We start from the raw sequence: 18,457 nt of genomic DNA, 5'->3' as shown, positions 1-18,457 counted from the left end.
CCAAGCACATTTTTCCTATTCTATTTCATATGAAGTTCTCAGCCAAATCTCTCCTCACGCTTAGCAAAGATTAAAATTAGTGTATTTGATTTTATGGAAGTGGTTGCATTCATGATATTTCTATTGCTTTCTGATTGCTAGGTTTTTACCTATTTTACTAGAGCCACAGAATATCCATCACCTTATATAGGCAGAATTGCAAAACAAAGAATGAATGTTAGCTGTCTTACCTGTTTAAGAGCCTTTTTGGTGTGTTGCTGAAAGGAAGACACTAATTTGCTTTGCACTGCTGTGTTAGTAAGGCTTGAATCTCGAGTGGAAGATGCTTCATCAGTTACCTGCTTTGCACAAACTAGAATCAGAGAGAGATAATGATATTACTAATTTGAATTCCTTTTTTATATCCACTGTAATTAACTCACTTGGAGCTTTTCTCCAAGTGAAAATGGATACCTAAAATAAAGCAAAATAGCACAATAAAAAGAAGAGGATCCAGATTTGAAGAGATCATTTAATAATTGTGTGGCCACGGTTACATTTAACCTCCCTAAGCCTCCGTTTGCTTATCCATTAATTGATTATGATTTCTAAGTCATGGGGCAATTGTATGGACATAAAAAAATAACACACGATCTGCCTCAAGAATTGAAAGACAGCAGACACTTTAAGAATCTGAATACAGAGATTGGAAAATGCATAGTATTCTGAAGACATCTAAATTAATGAAATTTGTTTAAATATACCAATACCAAAGGTATATTGATTACTCTAACAATAGCCCCTCTATAGAATCTACTGGTGCATATTTATCTTCTGCTATGGATCAAGTCACATTGCAAAGGAAAAGAAAAAATGAAATTCAAGATGCTGGGTGTCAAATAAGACAAGTCTTTTCACAAAAATTGTATCCTCTGCAGATTACAATTTAGTCTGTCCATTTTGACCAGAGTCAGGATTTTCTCTTGCCTATTTATTTATAGAAGACATTTTCTTCAAAATGTCTGTTTTCTAGAATAAACAATGCCTTGCTGACATGGATCAGCAATTCACCCATGTTCACTTTCTGCTCCATGAAATTCATGCTAGAGTCAGAACACTACTTTCTAATCTCAAACATCCCACCTGAGACACCAGGGCTAACACTGAGTGTCTGGGGCAGAATGTAGGTGCAGGCCCTTTCCTGTGCACTCTAGAAGAGAAGGAGTTGCTGCGAAAATCAAAGCAAGGAATCGCTGTGAGTGATGGTAGAATGGAGGCATATGTCTAAGACAGCAGGCAAGAGGAAGTTAGATACAAGAGAAAAACTTCAGAACATACTGTAAGACTCAAAATATGATTTTTTAAGGGCATCAAGGTTACACAAATCCAAGAAAATTTTGCAATGAACAGTAACTTAGGAGGATTCTGACCTGAGATTTAAAGGAAGGAGGAAGAGTGAAAACTATACTAGTCAAAAATGGAAGCACAGGCACATGCACCGTGCAGAGACTCAAGCTGCTTTAGATAGACTCAAACACAGATGGTCGACAACAAAAATGCAGTTCAGGAAAGAGAATGTTAGGGAAAAAGAGTTAATCAAGTTTTGTTTTAATACAGAAAGTAATCAGGAAACCAAAATGAGAAAGTTATGGAAGATGGAATAATTGGCAGTAATTAATGCCAGACACTTGACATGTACAATTCCATCTCATCCTTGCAGCTTCCTTAGAGGTGGAAAGGAATTATTTCCATATTGTAAAGAGAAAACTAGAGCTTCAGCAGCTCAGTAACTTGCCATTGTTATACAGTTAATGCTCAGTAGAGCTGGAACCCAGGGACAGGCCCATCATTTTCCACTTAAAATACTTGGTCTGTAAGCCAAGAACTGTTGCAGAAAATCCAGTGCCTAAAGAAGCTTAATTTAACATCATGTTGGAGTTAATGAGGTCAGGGAAGACAAGATATTTTTCACCTAAAATGCAAAAATTGAGAACTATGGGTAGAGTGACTGACCCAAAGAATACTACAGTTTAAATATTTGTTCACAGAGTGAGAGAAGTTCTTGAATTAAAGATCATGTGAACTTTTTTTATTCCACAATGACTTCTTCCTTAAATGTGCTAGTTAAGAAACATTTTATAATATGACTTGCATAATCTATAGCTCCTAAGCTTCTCCTTTGGGTTACTAATTTGTTAACACTTTGTTAAAGTTTACTTATCAAGAATTATCAAAAGTAATCATCAGTTTATATTCTCAAAGGAAAAAATAATATGTTTATGATTGCATAGATATTATATAAAATATAACAAACTGGGGAGACAAGAAGAAGGTAACGATAGGATGATGATTGACAGATGTGAATGGTATCATACTAACTCAACCAGAAGTAAAGTATGAATTAGTAAATGCTTTATTACTTTCATATTTTTAGAGTAGCCTTTCCACTTAGAAAAATGTAAACTTACTAATGAGCTAGCCATAAAACAGAACCAAATAGATTTTAGGGAACTTAAGGAAAAAATGAGAATGTTTCTGCATACTAGACAACTGAATAAATTCACCAATTTGCTTAGAAAATTATTTTACTCATAAATCTTCACAAGGCAAACTTCAATACAACATGATCAAAAAACAATAAACACCAAATATGTGAATATGCAAAGCCCTTAATTTCCTCGTAGTATTTGACTCCTATAATAAGCAGTACACAGTCAACTGTCCTTCTGAGCACCCTAGATCTTTAATCTATGACTTTCTCTCTTTCTCTCTGACCCAGGAAACTCAGTATGATGATACTTCTGTCAGGAGCAGTGTATTTCCTGCATTATTCAGTTTAAATTCATAACCGTACTGTGTTCCTAGTGACTCACTTGTATTTACATACAGTATTTCCAACAGAAAGATTCTGTTCAATGTGGAGTCCAGAACTTCAAATGGGAGGGCAGGACAGTAAAGGTGAAACAGTATCAAGGAATACTATGAAGCTTTTTTCTCAAGCTGATTCACTTTCCTTTAACCCAAGTCTATTTTATTTTATCTTCTAGCCTAGACCCAAGTGAAGTAACATGAGAATACTTTTACTAAACAGTCACTTTCCTCCTCTTTATGGACTTTGAACCTATGTCTGAGGCAAACCATCTTTATCTAATTATTTATTTCTAATAAAGTAATTATAAAATCTTAAAGAATGTAAATGTAATAGGAAATATAATCTGTAAATGGGTTTAAAAACAAAAATCTTAGTTTTAAGCAAAAAAAGTCAGAAAGAAAACAGAGTGGGGAACCCAAGTAATGCATCTATAGACTCCAAATAGTAAGACAGAGAGAAAGAGAGAGAGAGAGAGCCTGTGTGCCTGTATCTGTGTGTGCATGCGTGAGTGTAGATAATAGATAAGTAGTATTGACAATTATAGATACGGGCATATGAGTGATTTTACTCATTCTTGTGCCATGTATAAAATGAGGGTGACTAAACTGAAAACACTGAATATCTGGATTGTACAGTTCATGCAAATTCATATTCTGACAAAACACCTACGATTTATTTTCCTTCTTGCAGCTTTCTTAATATCATATGACAAAAATAGTACAGGAATCATTCAAAAATGTTGCCCGGGTATTTATCTAAGGGACTGAGTCTGGCCTCTAAAATACAAGCCAAAGAAAAATTGTTAAAGTAAGGATAGAGGGAAATCTTGGTATGTGATATTACAACAGAAGCCAGGAAACTGAAGAATTAGGACAGATGTTTTATCCAATAAATATCAAATACTGACATGCAGCTTAGAGAATTATATCTTCTTGGCAGTCAGAACAGAATAGGAGCTTTTTTTACCCCTCTGCACTGGCAATATCACAAACTGAATGCCAGAATTTTATACCTCGAAACCCCAGAAGACTGCCTGACCTTTTTGTAAATGGACAAACCGAAGATGAGCAAACATTTTTAAAAGGTACAGAAATACTATTTCAATCTACATTTTGCTTCCCTGCCAAAACCAGGCAAGCCAAAAACAGAAAAGCTAATCTACTAGTGTTATTCAGTTAATGGAATTCTCAATATTTGTTGCTCATCTACCATGATTCTCACTCATACTCAGATTAACGAGACCCTTCTCCAAAACATTCTATTTAGAAGTCTTGGGAGTAAAGAGAGATGGATGATGGTAGATGATCACGAGATAGTCTTGAAGGCTGGAGAAACTGATGACTATGTTCTGGCAAGACTAAATTTCAGTCTCTTTTCTCTGAGTAACCGCAGCTGTCCCTCTCCCCTCTCTCATTTTATTCACCATTCAACCTGAAATGTGATGGAACTAGAAAATATGGGCTAGAGCCACTAGTTTGAAAGTGAAATGCTCTGGAGAAGTATGGGTAATAGCCTCCGCATAACTCCAATCTAATTACTAATATACAGACAGTAGTGCAAAAAGGCTTGGCATGTCACACAAGACACAAAGAATGGAGAAATCACAATGCAATCTTGACCTTGCCTCTATTTCTAGACTAAAAATTTGCCTGCCTCCCTGTCTCCAAAACTCTCTGATCAAGCCAGTCAAGACACTTTGGTATTCTCTTGCTATATTTGTTATACTTGCTTTGATTGCTCCTTATCCAAATACCTTTCTCTATCAATTAGTGTAGCAAACTCATCTTGGCAAACCAAACACAAACAGCTTCTACAAAAGCTTTCTTGGTGCTCATCTCTAAGGTAGACAAACCGCTTCTACTGATGTTTCCTTGAAGCTCGGTGTTGAGCTCATGACAGCTTCCTCCGTGTTGGTGTTTGTGTCTGCCTAACTACCCATGCGTTCAGCAACTCAGAGACCTATTTAAGTGCAAAGACAGGTTCAGAGCAGTTAATCTATAAATGTTTATTAAACTATAGAATTGGATTTACATTAAATTTGAAGCATTTTAAAGCTAACTTTCAACTGCTGTTTTTAATAAGAATTTATGGAAGGGGAAGTTAGCAAAGCATACTTTTTTAATTATGGAAAATTACATATAAAAGGTTAATTGATTTATCTGAAAAATAGAGGCATTATTTTATATATATTTAAATCATCCTAAAGTCAACTAGGGGAGATATGAAAACCAAACCACAAATGTCCTATGCAAGCCAATGGGAAGCCGTACGGCCTGTCACTAAATGTAGATAAATTTTCCTATGCTCTCCTTATTCATTGCCTTATTTTAGGAAGGAAGTCACAGTTTGGTGGTTTTGCATAGTGAAATAAAAATAAATATAATTTGAAAGTCCAAATTAGAAATTCCAGTGCTTACTTCAAGTGACAGGAGCTGTGGGGGCAGAGCCACAACTGAGACCAGGATACAGGCTTTATATAGTCACTGCAGCAGGACATTCCCTACTATCCATTGCTTTTGTCCCACTAAACCACACAGCAAGGAACAGGCAATCTGAGGTGACAGGTGCTGAGGGTTGGCTCAGCACTCAGAGGAAAGCAGCCTTCTGATCAATTATTCCACTTCTATCAGTTCTCCATTTTTTGAACAATCAAACTAAATGTTTTCAAATCATAACATTTTTCTGTAGAAATTGTCCTGACATACACAATAGGACTAATACAAGGTCTATAAATAAAAGAGAACAGAGTTTATTAGGGATAATACTGTTCAATTAAGTTTTAGCAGGTGAGTCTTAAAAGGAACTTACTTACTTACTATCAGTCATTTAATCACAAAATTTTTATTGAGCACATTCATGTGAAATACTGCATAAAATTCAGAGGAGGAAATACCCAAGAAAATGACTTTGAGAACACAGGATTGTTTTTTAAGTACATTTTTTCAAGGGACAATAATACAGAGCTATTAGTTCTACCTGAGGAAAACCAAGTCTATGAAATCCCAGCAGTACCAACTAAAGTGTGAATGTTAAAAAAAAAAAAATTTAAAAATAAACAAACATAATTGAAAGTATCCCCAAATGGCAAACAAACAAGAAATGTGATGATTGGATTGGACTACCTGCATTTGAAATTACGCATTATCAGATATTCTGGAAATACATTCACAAAACCGTTAAAAATGACTAAAAGGCAACCAGAGAAACCCACTTGCCCTCAACTGAATCATCCCTTAACTCTACGTAATTCAGAGGAAAGATAATTCCATAGTTCTTTTTTGATCCAGACAAAGGAGAACTGTTCTCTCAAAGTAGTCCGAGAGGTCTAAATATTTGGATTGAGCCAAGTTCCCAAGTTGTATTCAAATAAAACATTCAATGGGTAGGAGATGCCAAGAAAGGCCAGTAAATTATATGGAGAATACTAGCAATAAAGCAATGAAAATAATTTTCCCCTGATAAATTTTCAAGGGAGAAAGTGTCTAGACATTTTAAGTATTGATACTAGATAATATTTTGAACACTATCATCATGATTAAATATATCTAACAGAACTGAAATTTTCACTATATATTATAGACTACCTCACTAGTCCAATAAAGCCCTCTTCTTATTTGGAAGAGTACACAGAAAAAAAGGCCATGTCAGTCAAATGGAATGATGAATCAGCTATACAGGTAATAAGGTGCTCCTGTAAGATGTAATCATGCCAGATACTTTAAAAATTTTGGTGACATGCTGCAAACGATTTTCACTGGACTTCAGAGAATGATCCCATACTGCAATTTCATTGCAATGTCCACAGATAGCTCACAAACACTGTGGTTTGCACTGGACAGGGTCCTGAAGCTCTATAAGTAACTAGAAGAAACATTTTATACACTGAAGACATAGGCACGCCTCCTACAAAACCTCAATTAATCACCAGGGGAATTTAACTACACTAATAAATCTGGTTATGCATAAAAGTAGCCCTTCCAACTCAGATGACAAAGTGAAATTCAGGCAGAATAAGAGTATTTCATAGGGAAAGCATATTCCATAGGCATCAGCCTTAAGCCACCTAACCTTCTACCACAGAACCTCTACAGATTCCTCTCTCAGAATTATGGAGACTAACAACACAACAACTTGATTGTGTAGGGGACACACATAAGAAGCTATGTCTTTTATACAGACACAGTACTTATGATCCTGTATCCTACCTCACGCATCAGATTCCTGAGACATACACATATAAAGTAATTAACCTAAGAAATGAAAAAACAGAAATTGGCAAGAAGAACATCATTAAATGGTTGGCCCAGGTGGAAGTGTTTCACACATGGGTATCGCTACTAATTATTACACTTCAACATAGAAATTATCAACTTCCATATACAGTATGTGAAATTACTTAAAGCATGTAGGTACTATTTGAGAAATGATGATACACTGCCATTTTATTTTTTCATTTATTTATTTATTTATTTTGTGGGACCCTCCCTGGCGGCTGGAGAACAAACCAGCACTGCAGAGGCTTTGGTCAGAGGCTGCAGAGGCTGAGGCCCAATACACTGTCATTTTAAAGGGGAAAAACACAATAGATTTTTTGGCATCAACGAAAAATGCACTCTTTTTTTTAAGTACATTGGTATTTTGTTCCTATATGCTTTTTTCCCCTTTTTTTAAACAATATTTGCTTCCCCTCACCCCCTTAGGTTGAATTTCCTTCCCCAAGTCACCCGTGCACCATCACCACAGTCCCCTGTGCTCCTCACTCCCTCCCTCTGATCCCTCTCCCTCCTCCTCCCCTGCAGGATGTCTCCGTATAATTGTCTGTTTTTGCTTTGTTGTGTTTTGTACTGTTACTATTTTTTTTACACTGATGTCTTATTTGGTTCCCTTATATTCCTGTTATAAGTGAAATCACCCTTGTTCCTGTATCCTAAACACAGAGTATAGTAATCAAATAGTAATTCGGCTAGTTGAATATTAGGGAAGTACCTTTAATTTTGGTTTTGAGAGGAAATTTGTTTTTACTATGAGAGCATACTTTTTGCAATCTTTATCCCTATATTATGACATAATTCTCCCATAGCATAAGAAAACAGGAAAAGTGCACTTAAATGGGTCACTTTATCTGTGCTTAAAAAAAATATTTTCTTCCATAACTCTGGTCTGTTAAAATTGAACAGAGTCCATTTTCATAAGAACAAAGTTTACAGTTCAAGAAAAAACAAGAAAAAGAGGTCCCCAACGGGTTAAAAGATGTAAAATAGCATCAGTAAGTAATGTCTGAAAGAATGTGATAAGTCACTTAGAAAAGTTAAGATGCAGGGGATGGTGTCTAGATGGTTTCAGTTGTTCATCATCGGGGGGGGGGTCAAAAAAGAGAAAATCCATGTAATTGAGAGCACAGAAGATTTTTTCACGTGCCTGTTAGCCATCTGTATGTCTTCTTTGGACAAGTGTACATTTAGCTCTTCTGCCCATTTATTATTGGGTTGTTTTCTTTTTGTTGAGTTCTATGAGCTCTTTCCACTTCTGAGATATTAGCCCCATGTCAGATATAAGACACACAGATATTTTCTCTCACTCAGCAGGGTGTCCTTCATTTTAATTATAGTTCATGAAACAAAGAGATACCACCTTACACCTGTGAGAATGGCCCTTATCAAAAGGCCAGAAACAACATGCATTGGCAAGAGTGTGGAGGAAAGGGAACCTTTGTACACTGTCAGTGGGAATGGAGACTGGTACAGCCCCCATGTGAAACAGTAGGGATGTTTCCCACAATAATAAAAACAGATCTTCCATATGATCCAGGCATTACTCAATTATAAAAAAGGATGAAGTTTTGTCATTTGTGACAACGTGGATAGAACTAGACGGGATTATGCTAAGTGATATAAGTCAGAAGGAGGAAGATAAATCCTAGATTATTTCATTCATGTGTGGAATACAAAGGAACAGGCAAAACTAAACCAAAAGAAGGCCTAGAAATATGACTTTGGAACTGTGGCTCCTAGAAGGGCAGAGTAAGGGTGGGGAGTAAAGGAGGAAGGTCCCAATGGACTATGGTGGAGGATTCCACATGTGGTAATATACATTTGAAGAGGTGTGAATCTATACCCCTAAGTCATATATAGTGATATAAACCAGTTAACTCAATAAGAAATACCATTTTTTTAGCACAGAAGATTTCAGCATATGGAAAAATATTTGGCTATAAAGTTTATCAAAAACATGAAGAAATGAATATAAAGGACAGTGTGTGATTCCTATCCCTTTAGACATGTACTATGAGAATAATGTCTAACTGAATCAACTGGTTTAAGAAAAATGCTGACAAGAAAAAGGATCGGCTGTTACATGAACTTTTGAAGTTCCTCATACTTATTTGAACTGTGAAAGTTATAGAATGGGATGAAAGAAGGGAAAATGAACGTGGGCAGAGGAAGTTTTACATCCTGCCAATGGTCATTTCTGACTGAATAGTATTGTCTTTCTTCTGTATTTTCTTCCATGTGTAACTAAAACAACATAATTTTCACAGCCTTAAGTTTCTCTAGGCCACCAACATAGAGCACGTGTCTCTATGAGTTAGCAAAGCTAACAGTGAACAAGCAAATGTTGGATAAAAGACAAATTTGCTTAACCTGAAAAAATTAAGGGAGCTGGTACAGTCACAGAAAGAATTTCCTTCCCTCACTTCCAGGACTCTTAGGAATAGCTGTCTGGTACAAATTGATTGTGAATACAAAGATGAAGAAACACACACCATCCCATGTAAACTCAAACTGGAACAGTCACGAAAGTTACTGAAAAACCTTCAACATAACAACACCAAGGGAAAAGACCCCCTAAATAGGTTGGCAACATCTTCAAAAATAACTCAAAACACTCCTTTCACAAACCCAGGGTGCCCTCATATTCCTTCCTCCTACCCTTGTATGAAATTGCCCCTGGTGAACTGTCAGTGCAACTACTCCCTGAGGGTGCCTAAACCTTCATTAGTACACTTCGCACTTCCTCCACAAAGCTCCTCATCTGTATGTAATTGATGTCTCAGCAGAGACCCTACCCGCACACTTTCAAGCCATCATAAAACACTTTGCACTTTAAAAAAAAAAAAGACCTCTCAAACTGTGGCCTCTGAGCCAATGAAAACAAAGAGTGAGCTGAAAAATGTTTCATTAAGTTAACACAATTCTGCCAAGAATCATACAATCAGAAACCCACTTATAAAACCGGCTATAAAGAATAATGAAAAGGGACCATATAAAATTCTTTGAATGTTGGAGTCATTACTTACCCTGGGATCTAAGAACTAAAACATAGGATATCTGTTCTTTATAATTTTTCCCCTAAATAGCGACTTTTAAATACGTATTCCCCCCACCAGAGTGCTTCTTCCTCCCTGAGAGTCATTTGGGTTAATAACAAGCAGAAACTTTTTTGATCTCGGTGGATAAAACTGAACATTCTCCAGAAAACAATTTTTTTTAAAGACAAAAAAACAAACAAAAAAATCAGGAATGATTGCTGTTGATTTTAAACATGAAATATATTAAAGACACAAAAAGTAAAATATTTTCTTCTCGTTAATAGCAATTTATAAATAAAAGTTGAAGAGGATGAAGACTATTTACTGACAGTATCATTTTTATATAAAATATGTATGGGTTCTGCAGTCAGCAACACACTGTAAGTCAATTTAATATGTGTGAGCAAACTCACGGTATACCAATGTATTATGTTTGGAAAACAACTTAGACACAAACATACCCATAAATCTCTGACTAAAATAGCCCATAAAATTCAAAATATTTTCTTTGGGTGACATAGATCTATACTTATATTGGCATAAATGGTCATGGGTTGTCAACACAGATATATCAAGTGATTCACCTAAATCACTCTTCGATCTCTAGAGCTAAGCCTGTAAAATTTGAAGTTTACTTTCTTCAGTTTGTATGTCGAATTCTTATTCATGTGAAAAACTGTTTAAGAATCAGTGAGACGTAATGCATAAATATAGTTTTGTAAATTCTATGATCAATATTATACTACTTTTCCACTCTGTAAAATTTTTCAGTAGAACTTGAAAAAAAAAAATCTTGGCAAATCATCTCCCACTTAAAAAGAATCTGTTTTGCTGGCCAACAGATTCCAAGAACAGGACTAAAACATGATTTTTATTATCTTAACTTTACTTAAGGACTCAAGTGTTACTGACAGGAACCAAGCTGCTAAGATGTCTTTCTTGTTATCAGTTTTTCTAAGTGCTTTCTTCTCAAACACTTCTTTGCTTATCTCTTTTAATGCTGCTACAAATGTCAATTAATCTTTGTTAATTTGAAATAACTCTATAGTAGCAGTGGTTTATGCTTTGGGTTGTCTTGAAGGTATCCTACTACTTGATAGTTATTATTCACCTCAGTACTTCCCACTTTTTCAGCCCAAAGGAGAAACAGGAGAGGAGGGGAATAAAGATAAAAAACAGATGGTGAGACCCTCCCCCCTTCCTTTCCTCGCCCCCCCTTCCTCCCACAAGTACACATTACCACCTTCTCTCTCTGATCAGATTTTCAAAGTATATTTGTACAGCTGTAGGAAGTGTGGAAATTATATCCATTCTAACTTCTGCTTCAAATATGTGTTAAACACAAGTGTAAGTAAGAAATCACCTAAACCAGTTCAGTTTCATGGAATTTATTATCGATTTGTACAAAATAATGTGGCATCCCTCACTACTTTATTTGGATTAACCAGTGGTTCCCTCTGTCATTTTCTCATGTTTGTAGTCAGAAAAGTCTTGGGAAAATGTTAGGAAGGCAGAGTAGAGCAATGAGTACTGGCTTACGGTATTCTTTGTGATCCAGATAAAGTATCACAGTGGTCAGAGCTCTCATTCTTAGTGCCATATTTATCTACCTCGGCTTGCCACTTGAAAGAGTCTAAACCTCTCTGAGTTTGTTTCCTTATTGGCTAAAAATAATAAATAAATTCAAAAAAGAATAAATTAACAGAGAATAAATTAGAATCAAAATAAATTAAAAAAAAAAAACAAAGCCTAGGAAATTTTCTATTTTACAGGACTGTTGGGAGGATTAAAGAATATACTGCTATATCGGCTGACATTGTCAGCACTCATCACTTTAATACCTAGGGTTGAATATGTGTCCTAAAGATACGTTAATGGCCTATGCACAAAAGTACATGGTTTTTACATGGATAGGAATATAACTGTCCTGCAAGAAGCAATTGTGTCATCCTTAAAATGCAAAAGTGGGTAAGTCAAGAAATACTCAAGTAAATAAGCTATTTACTATGCTTTCAGTGATTCTCCAGAACAATTTCCCTAATGCAACTTCAAAGGAAAGGCCAGGAAATCTAGTTTTGGTGACATTAGCCGAAGAAGTGTGGGTATGTTATTTTATAAAGTATCTACTGACATTTCAAATTAGGGGACTTTGCTTATCCCTTCTTTAATGATTAGAGAAGTATTCTCATGCTGACCCCTCCCTCTTCCCAACCACTAATGGCCTTCCACTATTTCCTCTGGAATTCGGGATTAGTCATTATCAAAAGTTCCATCCTTTCTCTGAACACTCCTTGATCAGCAAAAATTGGCTCTGTCCTGGACACTACTCCTGGAAGCATCTCAGGTAGCAGTAGCCCTGTATTTTTTTTTGTCCCATACGCCCTGTACCACTGACTACTGAGCTTTGAAACAGGACAGGTGGCCTCTGTTCTCCCCGCTGCATCTTGGATACTTTCAGCATTGTATCTCATGTCATCAGATGATACTCCTTCTTAATGTATTTATTATCAACTCCTGAGGGATTCACCTTCATTTTTAAAGCCTTTCGTTCCAAAATGTCGTATCTTTTCAAGGCTAGTTCTGTAATAATTGTCTGTTCAAATATATACACACAAAATTCTCTAATCTTTATGTCAAGGTCAACACTAGCCTTTATAACTTTGTAGAATTAAGGCAGCATTTCCTTCAGGTCAACCCTGCTCAAATCCACGACACTAGGCTAGGCAGAGAGGACTGTGAATTTCAGTCACTGATGAACTCCTCGGCCAGGTCATTCTAAAAAGTACACAAATGTGTAACTGTTCACAACAACCTTGAACATAGATTCCTATTTTCCTTTCACTTCAGGCATATATTCCAATTGCCTAAACTCAACTCCATGCATACCACACTTATAACACGTATTCTTCACTTATTTACCTAGTAGAAAATTAGATAACCTTTCTATTCCAAGAAGATCGCCTATTCACATCACCCCTTACACAATCCTGTGTCCTCACTCACATCCACAATCTGCTGAGATTCCACGGAGATTGATATTAACTACTCCATGTACCCATGTCTGTCTCTTGCTTCATCATTCACATTTGGGAAAACCGCAGCTCTAGGCAAATCTGCCTTTCTACTTACTCTGATCTTGTAGTGATTCTGAACATGACCAGAGAATAATGTACACCATGCTCACAGGTCTCAAATTAAATTCATGATTAGCCATCTAAAGCACATCCTTATTGCTTACAGCCCCTAGACAAACATTTTTTATCTCTTTAAATCTACATAAAATTACCCCCTCTATCCTTATGCCCCACTGATGAGACAAGGATTGAGACAAAGGAAGACAAGACAATGAGACAAAGGAAGCAATAAAATATAAACTTCCATAAGCCTCTTCCACATGTTCTCACCTACATTTGTATTCAAACACCCTAACATTTCCTACTGCTTCTGTAGAGCACCTGAAACATTTATACATACACACACACACACATAAATATGTATGCCAGGGAGAGAGAAGGGGGGGTGAAAGAAGGGAGAGGGGGTGAAAGAAGGGAGAGGGAGGGAAAGAGGAAACTTCATACTTTGCTAAAATCTAAGTGATATCATTGTCTCTATATCTCAAAATCCCACAATGGTTTAACATCGTATACAAAACAAAAACTGATATGAAGACAATTTAAAATCTGGCCCCATATTTCTTTAACTGTGTATCTTACCATACTCTCCCTTGCTCTCTGGCCCCAACCACACTGGCATCTTTATGTTTCTGAAATATTCCAGGCACTCTTTTGACTCAAGAACTTTATACTCACTGCTTCTCCTTCCTAGACTCTCTCTCATTAAGCAACCCCGCTCCCCTTAGGTTTTTCTTAAATGAATTCCTCTCTCCCATTCATCTCCTTATTTATTTTGCTCCATGTCACTTGTGATTACTATCCACACCTTTGGTGATACACCATATCGCATTTTTATATGTATTTTGCTATTTTCTATCTACCAATATAAATCCCATACAAAGTGACCATTTGTTCCTGTTTTTCACTATTGGAACTGCAACAATGTAAACATTACCTGGCAAACTGTAGACGTTCAATGCATACGTAGAGAGAGTGCATGAGGGTGCTCACTCTAGCAGGCTCATGAGGCATGAAGCAATGTTTGTCCAGAAAGCCAGAAATTACTGTGGCTCTACCTTGTTCTCTAACACAAGAATTTGCTGAAGTTCTCACCAAGACCACAACAAGGGGAGATTGAGTTTTCAAAAGATATAGTAATAAGAACATCAGATTAAATGAAAGTTGGTTAAAAAAAAAAAAAAGTTCTCAAAGCCAACTTCAGGCTTTTACTAAGACAAAATTCTGTTTCTTATGTTAATTCACAATATCTGCTGCAAAACAGATAGGCACTCAGGGGGCCTTCCTGGTGGCGCAGGGGTTAAAGTCTTAGCACTAGCAAACTATCAGCAGCCACTGTGGCATGAGTTCAATCCCCAGGCCAGGGAGTGGACCCACATGGCGCAGCAGACCTCTCCTGTCTCACCTGCTGCTCTCCTCAGCAGTGTATTTCAGTAAATCTGCCTGTTCTGTTCCCCACTCTGTCTCTGGTGAATCCTCTACCCCCCTGCACCTCTGGCCTAGACCCCAGTTCTTGTATGCATAAACAAATAAATCTTTTTTTTTTTTTTTTAAAAAGTCCTTTATAAAAAAACATAAAGATAGGTTCTAAAGCAGAATCCATCTCACTGGGCATGTGAGAAAGCACCTCAGTTCCAAGGGCCAGGGTGTCCACTCAGAATACAAAGGGACTCCTATGGCCATTAGTAAAATGAGTGATTTTGAACTATTACTGAAATATGATACATCTTCAAGGATTCTTTGATGTTTGTTTGTTTAAAGATAATTTACTGATTTTCAGGAGTACCAATAGTGACTTTAATGACAGCCTTCCTTTCAAATCATTTGAGTTGACTTGTGGGAACCAGAGTATAAAGTGGATAAAGTACAGCAGCATTTGTTGAGCAAAGATTTGCCAAAATCTTTCTGCAGTACAAAAATTAAATGCACCAACAGAATAATGCAAATGTCTTGAGAAATATAAAAATGAACCAGCATGGATAGAATTCAAGGTGGAAAATGTTCCTTAGAATTTCGGAAGCATAGCTCACTTTTCAAAAGTATTTCACAAGAAGATAACTTAGACCCTTGTTTCACTGTGAGGAATATTAACACTAAGCTTAATTTACTGAGAACAAACCAAGGGAAAAGCTATTATAAAATTACTTGTGATCACAGGAAAAATCAGCATTAATAGTCCTCATATAGGTATAAAACCACTAGATATTCTCATAACCTCCTCATCTTGCAGGGAAAATATACTTAGAACACTCAAGAACATTATCTAGGGAAATCTATATTATTAAAAACAAAAGAAAATAAAACAAAAAAGCAAATAATTATGATTTTCTTAGGTACAAATCTTTTGAATTAAAATTGTTTATTTATAAATCCAAGTATGTGGTAAAAGCTTAGGAAAAATCATCTCTACGGTGGTAGGGAGTTAAATTAGTGAATTATCAGAAGTCTAGGTAAATTTTAAGAGAACAGAGTTATAGCTGTGAAATAATCACACTGACCTCCATTTCCTTCTCCATTGGCACTGGCCTCCGCCATTTCTGTGCCATCCAGTTCAGACTCACAGCCTAAATCCAACGTTCCATCTGTGGGGCCTGATGACTCCTCTTTCTGAATTGTTTTTTAAAATAATGATTTATGGAGACGTATTAGCAACTAAGAACATTCAACATATTTCCAGTCATAAAATATTATCACTTACTTTTGATTTGTAATTTCAATAGTGATTTATTTTTTTAAAGCAAAATCACTCCTTGGGGAGGTGGAAAACTGAGAAAAGCACATGGCCATTGCCAATTTCTGTACAAAACCGAAATTTCCATTTTACATATGCCATTTGTTTTTTTCCCAATGGCGCATGGTATTCTTCCTTATGTAAGGAAATGGCTTAACAACTCACAATTTTAATTAGAAAATTAAACATCAAGTAGCCACAAAAAGCTATTAAAACAATGCAAGTTATGTTGAATAACCTGTGTTATTTTCTAAAACAATGACAAGAGCTTGATACTTAGACAGTAATAATTCCCTCTTCTTTGCCAGGTTTAATGAGTAGCATTAAAAAATGAAAAGCAACTTAATGATAGAAAATAACAAATTTTAAATGTAACCCATCATTTATCAAAGCAGTAACTTCTTTGTGATTTATAAGAAATATGCTGATTCTACTTGTCCCAAGTTATATGACTATTTGTAGATCATCAGTATTTGTCCACTGGAATTTTGCATGAGATAACATTTCCTATTTTAGATGATGGGAATGGGAATTACATTAAAACAATATGCAGTTATCTGAAGACTTTGTTTCATTTTTTTATGCTTCCCACAAAACAAGTAACCATTGTCAGTAAAACTTCTTTAGATCACTGTTTGTTTCAAAACTGAATACTTGATTTGAATCATCAAGTTTTCAAGGATTGAGAATAAAATTTATTTTTGTGAAAGAGAAAAGGCATACAGGTGTGAATCCTGTATATCAACTGATGGTTATTAAGTCAAACAGTTTATGGCAACTGTGATCATCTTAAACTCTTGGCTGATGATCTATGGCACTCTTCCATGCAAATTTCTAAGAATCAAGAATTTTAAGGAAGCCACAACTATTTTCCATTACCATATGTTGGAGTAAAACCACAGATATGCTTTACTTAAAGAAAAATGTCATTGTTTATTCTTAATATGAAATCATTGTTAAGACATCTGAAAAGATTTAAAAGGCATAGGGGTCATTCTCCTACTCCTTATGCAAATTTAATTTTGTTTACCTTCAAATTTCTGAAAAAAATGCATGATACATAGCAATAATTTAGACATAATATGCAGAACAATCCAACTTACTTTGAGAGCATAGAGGCCTGACTTTCCAGGGATTTTGAAGAATGTTCCATCCCCTATTCGAGTGTTAGTGTGAAGCATTGCATTCAAACAGGCTAATGGAGAAGTTCCACTAGAAAATAAAAGTGTGCAAAGATAAAGCAGTTTGAGACACAGCTTCTGTGCAAAACTGTTCTCTCAGTCTCTTAAAAAAAAAAAAAAAAAAAAAAGACCGTTGCATGCCTTTCTAAAATATCCTCCCAACCCAGAAAACATCTACATTACAATAACAGGCCAGTCCAGTTTCGACAAACTTAATCAGATGCATCTGTCTTGTAGGCTTCAGGCAAAAAGTCTCCTGAATTGAAATTATGTTTTTATTCATAGAGCAACCAACACTATATTTCAAAGAAACCAAAGCCCAAACGTTTATGTGGTGTTATTTTACAAATAATAACATGAAGTCTCAGTTTTTAAATATTACAGACAACTTGATGGTTGCACTTGAATGATCAAATAAACCAAGTTCAAGGCCAGCTCCATCCTATAGGTTGAAAAGTTAACAAAAGAATAATAAGAAACCAGGGAAGAACTGATTTGAAATTATAAGTATTTAAGTTACTCACAGGATTGCATTTCTCACATGGCCAAAGGAAAACCTGTATCTGAGTTTATATCTTTGATACCATTTCTAAAATGACATCTTTCCCTCAGATTGTCAAGTAAAGAAACGTGTTTGGGAATTATGCCCAGTTAATTGTGTTCTGTAGCAAAGATGCAGGTTACTAAACTATGAAATCAGCACACTTTTTAAATAAATCAAACAGCATTAAATTATTGATGAAAATATGAACATGCATATGTATAAACATTGAATTTACACAAATACTTAGAACGATGTCTATGAAATATGTAAAATGTATGTATTTCTTGGAAGAGAATTTAGCCTTTTTTGTGTGTTTTGGTTGCAGACTGATTATTTTTTACAAACTAGAATTTAGAGCTAGACTGTTACTTTTATTCATTTATATTTCCACAAACACTTCACTTCATAATATGCTAAAAGATCAATATTTGGTTAAATAAATATTGATTAGAAGCTCTATTCCACCTCATTTGCCTCTTAGGGGTTCTGGGTATTTAATCCAAAAGATGCTGGGACAAGAGAAACACAAATTTTAAAAGTCTGAGTATCTATGACAGGGAGATAATTTTAGGTTACTAAATTTAATTTTTCTAAAAACCAAGTAAACCCACATTTACTATGAAACTCACCAGTAAAATGAACAAGTCAAATTTCCTGAGCTGCTACCACACACTTAATAATAAGTCAGCACAGACACACATCATGGTCAT

At 35.7% G+C, this 18,457-nt stretch overlaps 1 protein-coding gene across 2 annotated transcripts in view; it reads right to left on the bottom strand.

The window, feature by feature from the left end:
- ASXL3 (ASXL transcriptional regulator 3) overlaps positions 1–18,457 on the bottom strand; it is a gene marked incomplete at both ends in the record, with an annotated part of 161,696 nt that overhangs the window by 82,367 nt on the left and 60,872 nt on the right. Inside the window, 3 exons of one of the 2 annotated variants that reach the window (XM_084252382.1) lie at positions 231–352; positions 15,790–15,898; positions 17,126–17,233. In XM_084252382.1, the coding sequence (XP_084108508.1) occupies positions 231–352; positions 15,790–15,898; positions 17,126–17,233 (339 nt within the window). Of the gene's footprint in view, positions 1–230; positions 353–15,789; positions 15,899–17,125; positions 17,235–18,457 lie in introns of both variants that reach the window. The other variant, XM_084252383.1, reaches the window with a different exon arrangement.

The sequence above is a fragment of the Talpa europaea genome (genome assembly GCF_964194135.1).
Source record: "Talpa europaea genome assembly, chromosome: 13".
NCBI lineage: Eukaryota > Metazoa > Chordata > Mammalia > Eulipotyphla > Talpidae > Talpa > Talpa europaea.
This window is presented reverse-complemented; position numbering and strand designations above follow the sequence as displayed.